Below are 9,686 nucleotides of genomic sequence, written 5' to 3' on the forward strand. Positions count from 1 at the left end.
ATAAGTTGTCAGGGCAAAAAGTAGAGGTTACACGTAGTGGTCGCACATCTAAAATGCCTATCAGATATTTGTAGGAAAATATCCCTGTCGTTATTCCTTGAACATAAATGTTTAGTTTTGTTCTTATTATTATGTTGTAAAGTTTTGATGTTTCCTGTTATTGTTGAGCAACATTATCATACACTTAGTTCCTTAGGTGGGAGTATGTCAGAAACTATGAAAACTATTGTTAAAAGAGCAGGTAGAAAAGGTCTCCGTTTTGGTGACTTGACAGTTTAGAGAAGTTACAGTTTGATTTAACAAAAAGACAAGTTGTAAGTTGTAACAAACCAAATCTGTTTAAAATAAATTGATCAGTATTGGAAAAGCCCGGAACCAATTTCTTTGGAAATAGAACCGCCGTAGCGCAAATAGCGGGTAGCCTTTTGTGAGCGCGACAATTACCATTCAGAACTTATAAAAACTGCCAGTAATCGCTTTTTTATTTCGGAGAATGTGAAATTTAATTCATTTTGTTATAATAATTTCAAAAACTAAAGAAATCTTAAAATTGTTAGAAATTATTTATTTTATTATATAATCAGCTTTCTTCGACACAAATTTTGATTTATTCCAGTTGATAGTTCTTTTAATGCCCCATATTTTAACTAACCAAAATAAAGAATTTACGTCGCAATGTTGCCAGAAAGCACACAAATCATGTTCATAAGCAGTATCCATCAGAATAAAAGCTTAATGTTGAAAGTCATAAATTTTACATAGTCATTTGAAAAGTCCTAATGAACGATTTTATATAGCCTTAATGCAAAATACGACGACATGCAGTGATAACCCAAATTCGTTCGGATTCTAAAGATGCCTGATGATGTCAGAATGATAAATGATGATGGGATAAAACTGAAAATTATGCTACATGCAAAAATGTACATTTGACTAAATTATATTCAAAGTATTGTGTGAGCCAACAGACTATCATCTTGAAATCACATTCGAAATATGTGTCAATTGCAATGGTTTATAATGATGCTTCATTCATAATTGGAGAGTTAAAACACCATAGCAGGTCTTCCGCGTGCAACTGTAAAGCCTAAGAGAGCTTGATAACACATCCAGGATTGAACAGGCCAACAAAAAAGTTGATATATTTCAGGGGGATTTATACAGTCACTGGGGGCAAGCGATCTAAAATATTTTGAAGATTGCCACACTTCCGGTAAGACCGGAAGTGGGTGTCAACTTGCTTATTTTGAGTGGAACACCATATATATTTTTTTTTCAATCTACTTTCTTTTCTTAATACAGGGTGTCCCATCGAGAACCGCTGCGCTCGATGCGCTACTACAGCACTTGTCAAAAGCTTTTCTTCAGAACGGATATTCCCATTTGGACATCAAAAAAGCTGGAAGAGTGGGCCGTGCTCAAAAACGTGAATCCACTCTGAGAGCATTCCTGCCCTTTGTTACTGACAGAATTGAGAGGCTCCTGAGGAAACACCACATAAGAACAATCTACAAGCTCACAACAAAGACCCGAGAATGTCTAGGGTCAGTTAAAGACAGAAGACCCCCTTCGAAACTGCAGGAATCTACAGGATTCCATGCTCCTGTGGAAGCGTCTACATAGGAAGTACTAAGAGATCGGTTGCGACAAGAATAGAAGTACACCGACCGAATTGTAAACTGGGGCATCTGGAAAAGTCGGCAGTGCCGTCGAACATGCCCTCGGCGATGGAACACACAACATCTATTTCGGAAAGGCACAGGTCCTGGCAACAACAGGGTATCGCCCCCAACTAATACGAGAAGCCATTGAAATCTACAAACACGACGACGATTTCGAAAGAATCGACGTCGAATAGAGACAATAGCGCTAAACAGAATATGGTTCCCAGCACTCACCAACGCAAAAACAGCAAGAAAAACCAATAGCTCAGGACAGGAGAGAGATCGCAGTATACCGGAGAATAGCAACAGCCAACAGAATGCGCAGGATCCGTCAACACAGGCCACGTCATCACAAACCACATCATCGCAACCGGTTTATAAATACGGACTGCGCCCGAGAAATAGCATCGGCACGTGTAAGCGTTCAAGCAAACCACTTCTGAAGATGCAAGCGAGCTCGGGCTTGCAAAACGTCAAAAAGAAATTCTACCGAATGACTGCCGAAAAACCCGAAAAACCCATTAGTTTCAAGGAATGGCCTCGAAAGTCTATCTCTTTTGCCAAAAATTAAAGTTCGCCATGTCATGGTCACAGAACACCTCTGTGTCATGTCATCTGTAAAAAAAAAACAAAATGTTCCCAAATCTATACTTAACCGGCATAGTTGTCAAGTGGATTCATTCTTTTGCTATGGGCAGATTAAATGTTGACGGTGCAAATAAAGTCCTCTTAAGGCGGCCTTAAAATTTAAGCGTTCCATCGGCATTCTATACTTAGGATGAAAACTGTGCAAACGCGCATCAGAAACTTAGCCCGGCAACAACTTCCTAGACGATTTTAAACTAATTGAGTATGATGAAAACAGACCGAAACATTTTCAAAAATAAATAGTTGTGAATGCGAAGTAAATGACTAGGATGGCCGCTTTGCCGATTAAGTCTTTGTTCACGTTATAGCAAATCTCGTAACAAACATTTTTCCTATACATTTTTCGAGCGAATGCTGTTTCCCATCGTTTTTCACACTCTGAAATTCACCAAGTTGCAAAACAAAACAACGGTCGCCATGATGGTTCAGCTCTTTGCGCCGGCGTGCCAAGCGAAATTTTTCGCGTAGTTGCCAGTACTATGTTACCACTTTCTAAACTCTACCACTTCCTTAACCTTTTTATGTAAACAAATCATGTATTATTATTAACCATTTAATATACCAAAACTGATTTTATTTTATTTTCTTTGTTTGCAAATACAATTAATTTGATATTTCAAACTGCTGGCTGCAATCAGCTGGGTCCCGGCTAATTTAAGCGCGATGGAGGAATGAGCTTATCAGTGTCGTCTACTATTTCCTGAATGAACGTAAATCTGCTAAGTTTTCAACCTTGAATGAATTACTTTTTTGTTTTCATTGAGATTTTCTACTTTGGTGGCAGTTCGGCAATATGGCTGACCAGTATGCAATTTTCGGCTGCGCGAACCGTGCGGGCATGTGCGCGTGCCACAGCAGACTGTAGAGTAAATAATTACCCCCAGGAAAATTGTTTAGATTAATACTACAAACAATCAAATAAAATGGAACTTACCCTTTGGCGGATTGAAGGAGATTGCACTACAAAACAACGACTCCTCATTTTTCCAGTCCCAATTCCGAATCACTGTTTTCGCACTAAAACCGGCCAACACCAAAACGAAGCCCGCACATAAATATCCACGATTCATTTTAAGTTTCCACAACTTCGCACTGGCAATACCGATCAACAAACAAAAACCCGCACTCGGTATATACAAGACACGCTCCGCTACTACGAATCCGACGTAGAAGAGCAAATTTGATGCCGGCAGAAAGGGAAGAACTATTAGCGATAAAGAAAATAATACACTGTGTCTCGATGTTACTTTTTGCGATGTTAACTTCACCGCTGTGCAAACGCAAAGAAAGTGGTGATTATGGGTAGTATTGTTGTTATTTGCTATCCTGCAGTTATGCGAATGAGTATCCGAATTTCTTCTGTGGTAAATTATGCAACCTAAAACAAATATAATGCATAATAAATATTCTTTACACAGAACCAGTTTATAACCATCTCACCTGCTTTAATGAAATTTGCATAACTAACGGAAAACCATCCCCTCGGCTCGAGAATTCCGAAGAGACAAACTCCCAATACCACTGTAAGTACTGTGTAAAAACATAAAGCATAAAACACCCGTGGGTCTCTGATACTGTGTATTCTGGGTATAGCGTCCATTCCCCAGTCGAAACTTAATTGACTGGGGTAAACCAATATTAAAAAATTCACGAAAGGTAGATAAGCTAAGGTCAAAAACCTTGTAGTCGCACTTGGTTCTCTTGCTGTGGGATTGTCAGCTGCTGAAAATTGTGGAGGTTTGGTGTTGAGGCGAGGTATTAGGATCAGCAGTAGGGCCACTGACAGGATGAGAAAACTTTTCTTCTGTTTCTGAAACAATAGCATTGTTTTATTGTCAGAGAACGAGCAAATATAGCGTTAGTTTTATTTCAAAGTGAATATGATATACAGGGCGTTCCGTAAATATGTTAAAATATTTTAACAGCGTGTTCTAGTCATTTTAAAGTCATTTTTTCAATTTGAGGTTTTATTGTTGACATATTTAGCTTCCAAAATGGCGGAAAATATTAGTTTTTGTTGTGTTTCTTTAAAACGGTTAAACATATAAACTTCAATTTTGGTACTGTTTTCTGGTTCAGTTTACTTTTATACTGTAGAAATGTGGAACCCCTACTTTTATTTTGTTCAGAACTTTATTAGTTAATTACTAACAACCAAATTTTTTTTTCGAAAATGTGTATTTCGGATCAAATTACAATTATTAAATTTTAATAAATTTTACTTAAATAATACCATGGTAACAATATGCGCAACGATACAGACTGTAAAGTTTGCACGGAGGTTCTTATTTCGTTAGAAATACTAAATATTCTTCCTTGAAGTTCCTCAATTGTATTCTCTTCTGTTGCATACACCGCATTTTTTAAATGGCCTCAGAAGTAAAAATCAAGCGCGTTTATATCAGGAGATCTAGGAGGCCAGTTTATAGGAGCTTCTTGACCCCTCCCAATCCAACGTCTGGAAAGTTTTGATCAAGCCAATCTCGAACCAGCAAAGAAAAATGAGCAGGGGCACCATCGTGCATACACCACATTTGTTGTCGTAGTTGGAGAGGCAAATCTTCCAATAACTCAAAAAGATTGTTTTGTAAAAAATTCAAGTACTGAGCCCTTCCTAAACGTCTAAGTAAGATCTGCGGTCCTATTAAAAAATCTCCTATTATTCCAGCCCAGACGTTGAGAGAAAATCAATGTTGGTATTTTGTTGTGATGAAAGAAATTGGATTTTCGGCAGACCATTCATGCATATTATGGTAATTAAAAACATCTATTCTTGTAAATAAAGCTTTATCGGTGAACAGTATTTGCTGGGTGAATTGAGAGTTTCTACTACGATTGTCTAGAATTTCTGCGCAAAATCTTACTCGCAGTTCATTATCTGTTGATAACAATTCTTGTACTCGTTTAAAGTGGAAAGGATGCAAGTCGGTTTTTGATAAAATGCGCCAAATACTAGTAGCAGATATATTAAAATGCCTTGATGCTTCTCGGATAGACGCTCTTGAATTGCTACCAAAATAATCCAAAACGGTGCGTTCTTGTCGAGCATGTCCTCTACCTTCATTTCGTTGACGGGTTCTAGTGGCTCATAGTCTTAAATGAATTTTGGTAAAAGTTGGATGGTTAAGAACTCGACGATTAGGAAATCTTTCTGCGTAAGAGCGTTGCCATGACATTCTCCGTATATCAAATGCATGTCTGTATATTCTTCGTTATTATAATAGTTATTTATGTTATTCATATTCTATGTCTAACATAAAAACTAATACAACAAAGAAACCGACCAACGAAACTTACAGAACTTGGAAACTGTCAGCAGCCGCTGTAATTTTTTTGACAATGAAAACTAAACGATATTTAACAGCCTACTTTGTTTATTGCACTTTTTGTATTCAAACGTTATTAAATAAAAATTCGTTAGGTACGTACTCACACATTTTGAGAACGGCAAATAAAACTATTTTATTTATTTGTGGGCAAACTAGTGGTCTTAGGAAAAAACAATAAGAGATAAAAAAGTAGGTAAATAATTTGTAGTAATTACAAAAATTATGCTGATCATAGTTTAAATGCATAGAAAAAAGTTCTGATCAAAATAAAAGTAGGGGTTCCACATTTCTACCCTGTATAAAAGTAAACAGAACCACAAAACACTACCACAGAATGGCACGCAATTAGGTTATCATGTATACCAAAATTGAAGTTTATACGTTAAACCCTTTTAAAGAAACACAACAAAAACTAATGTTTTCTGCCATTTTGAAAATCAAATATGTCAACAATGAAACCTCAAATTAAGAAAACTCTCTGGAAAACCCTCTTTTAAAGTGACTAGAAGAACACGCTGTTAAAATATTTACGGAACACCCTGTATATCAAGAGGCATTTACCAAATTTCTAAGTCTTGTAATATTAAGTTCAATGGTGGCTCACAATCTTGCCTTAAATCGATTAATTGCATGTTTCTAACCATTTGAATAAGATTTGAATCAAAATTCTTTTAATATTAGTAAGTAATAAATATATGAATTTCCTCGGGTATATCCGAGCAAGAAATCATGTAAGATAGTGCAAGCTTCGGGGATCTCTAACCTGACATGTGCGTCACAAAATAGCCATATGAAAACTTTAAATTGACAATATTTCGAAACTTATACACTTTTGGAATCAAAAACTTTACACAAACTTACCCCTATTTTTAATACTGAATAACACAAATTATCAAAAATGGAGGTTCAATAATTATTTTGGACGGTTTTCTCAACGTCATTTTGAAAGCATTTTTTTTACTTTTACTTACTTATGATGAAATGAAATATATTTAGAATTTGACGTGGCATACTGTCCAATGTTCAAATTTCTCCTAATTACATGTTGGGTTGCCAGACCTCGATTGCGGCGGTTCCCGGTGGGATGCGTTGTATAGGCAGGCCTTTTTTGGTATGAGTCGGTTTCCGAAAGTTTATTGACGACCATCTATTACACAGCTTAACAATAAAACCTTACCACTGAAAAAATACTTCATAGCCACCAAATAAGCGCCACCAGCGCGATATAATTACTTCTAATTAGTGAAAGTTTGAATTAAAGTGTACGTTGGTAAATTAATCAATTAAGTTTCAATCTCGGAAAATATGTTTGCAACAAGATTGCTATCGAATTTTCAAATCATATTCATGTTCTCAAAATTGAATCGAAAAGTTATTTTTCTTATCGTTATTATTATTAGAAAAAAATATATATATTAGAAACAAGTTAGTGCCCTAATTGTCAAATTGTGAAATCCAATGTATTCATCATTGGTTGCCTACAAAAATTATAGAATTATTATTAATAACATTTCAGTTATTGTAAACTTTTAACATAAATCGGCTTTGTTTACTGATAATTTTAATATTTACTTATAATTTTATTTTAGTTACGTTGATAAATATGCCCAAATTGATTAATAGGTGAACATATTTAAATATTGATGGAAACCAGCCATCAGCAAAGATTGACCCAATAAATAAAATGTTTCCACTATTTATTGCTGATTATACATAATTTTTATATTTTTATATGAATAGCAAAACCTAAGCATTGTAATTAACCTGAATTATTATTATATTGCAAATTAAATTCTTGCATTAATTCAATCTCAATTAACGTTGATTTAGTAGTCGTTATTCGGAAGTTTAAAAAGTTCTCCGAATTTAGCAGAAGGTTAACGTATCTTGAAGAATAAGTATAACATAAATTTTAGTGTCGTATATGTATATCGATCATACGTATACTCATCATTAAGTATTTAATGTGCGATTTTTAAATATTTAATGTCTTCCAAACGTGGAAATAGAAGTGATGGGTCAGAAATGGCTTTTCAAATTCCGTTTATACCTTTTCTTTCTTTTCGAACTTGAACTTGTTAACTAGTTGACTGTGATGTAAATTGTTGTTAGTTTTTCAATTAACGCCTGTTTGAACGCTCCTTAAATTACATCTTTTACTATTACCTTTGAGAAACAAGATTATAGAAAATACAGAGTGATTTAAAATTGGCGTCATTCCTTTTAAGGGTATATAGGGGCCCACTTCGAGAGTACGAGAAAAATATTCAAAAATCTTTTTTCGAAAATTTCAAGAAGATTATAACAGTTGAAGATCGAATTTCAACTTTGTTATTAAGCGTTATTTTGAAATAGTCCCACGTTTGATTGGTAGCCAATTGGAATACTTAAGCATTCGGAAAGAAAATCTTTGCGTCAAATTACGAATTTTTTTTATATTAAAAAAGTTCTCTTCTTCAATTTTTTGATAAAGTCAAAGCGGCAATGATATTTCTTTGTGATTAACAGGTTTTGTCAATAATAACAAGCATTTGTCAAACTGTGACTTATTTTGAATCTCCTTTCACAAAATGTAAACCAACAGCGAATTTGCGAATATTCGATTAGTTATGGAAAATCCACAGTAACAAAGGAGAAGCTGTAAGAACTTACACCAGCGAACAGATACAGACTAGGCGAGTGGCTCTAAATGGACGCAGACAGTCGACAATCTAAAAATGCTCAGTCTCAAGACCTAGAGGAACAGGTATTGGAGATTATTGCAGCTGAGCCTTCCAGGAGTACTTGAAGCATTGTACAACAACTGCACTTTCTCAAACACCGGACACATTGTCCCGATAACTCCCCCGAGGAAGCGCCTACATTCCTACCATGTATGTGATATGCACAGGACACTAGAACACATTAAATCTCTGATCTTCCGGGCACTGGTTTAAATTGAGCAGTAGTTAATTAAACGAACACGAGAAGCTGCTCAAAATATGAGCTCAGACTGAAAGTGATTGGGACGCAAAGATGTTTGGAGTGAAACGGGCAGGACTTCTCGCTCTTGGGAACACTTGTGTTTTAACAACAAAATTGTATTTTATGTGATCAATAATATTGATCAATGATACATAACCTTTAACCGCTGATTTTAGATGACAGTTGTGACCTATTTAGGTATAATAATTTGCCCCAAAAAGATGGCAGCACTGGGCTGTTTTGTCGCAGCACTGACCGCAAGGTAACACCGTTATCCTAACCTCAACTCATGTTATTGTCTCTTTTATTTTCTTTGCTTCATGTTCATCTATGGTTACCGGAGTTTTTAAGAATTACGGAGGAACAGGTATTTACGAAATGTGAATTAGGCAGATTACCTTGAAAAACATTGTTGCCATAATTCTGATCTAGGTTTTTCGAAATATGGGAGTTTTTAATACCATTTAACTTTGTGCTATTTTTGCTGTACTTCCAAGACACCCCCAGACAACCCTCCAGAGGAATGACGCCGATTTTGAATCACCTTATCGTTATTATTTATTTGCATGGGGTCAGCAGTCTGTCCAATCGTCTTCATTGACGGGAAAAAACACATATTTCAAAATTACCAATTACTTACTTTGAATTTAATTGAAGTGTGCAGTCGCCTTCATAGCCTTTTTAATTAAAGCAAATTAAAATTTATTCTTTCAGAGCCTAAAACTAATTTACATTCAGGTAATGGATGGTTTCAAAAAGAAATCTCTGAATTAAACATATTCAAAGCCAAATCCGAATTAACATTTTTTCTGAGAATAACTTCTCATCAACCCAAGTTTGAAAACAAAAGTTTACCATTATCAAATGCACATATTTCATCTGAGCTACATCCGATCCAACTCCAAGGCCGAGGAAAGCAGACAAATGTACAGTGCGTGTCCGCCAAAAAGCAAAAAAGCTACATTTAGGATTCCAATAATTTTGCACTGGTTTGGGTATACATAAATACGTTTTTCACGGGCAGACAAACTGGCGATTTCACTGGCAGCACATATTGAATTGAAGCAATGTATAAGTATTT

General features: G+C 35.6%; 1 protein-coding gene across 1 annotated transcript in view; it reads right to left on the bottom strand.

The window, feature by feature from the left end:
* Window positions 1-9,686, bottom strand: part of LOC109545939 (protein O-mannosyl-transferase TMTC2) — a 365,218-nt gene that overhangs the window by 237,475 nt on the left and 118,057 nt on the right. Inside the window, exons 4-5 of the mRNA XM_048661437.1 lie at window positions 3,753-4,122; window positions 3,247-3,690 (exon numbers count right to left, since the gene is read on the bottom strand). Coding sequence (XP_048517394.1) covers window positions 3,247-3,690; window positions 3,753-4,122 — 814 coding nt within the window. The remainder of the gene's footprint in view (window positions 1-3,246; window positions 3,691-3,752; window positions 4,123-9,686) is intronic.

The sequence above is a fragment of the Dendroctonus ponderosae genome, unplaced genomic scaffold, assembly GCF_020466585.1.
Source record: "Dendroctonus ponderosae isolate FM_Combo_2020 unplaced genomic scaffold, Dpon_F_20191213v2 Dpon_F_20191213_1, whole genome shotgun sequence".
NCBI lineage: Eukaryota > Metazoa > Arthropoda > Insecta > Coleoptera > Curculionidae > Dendroctonus > Dendroctonus ponderosae.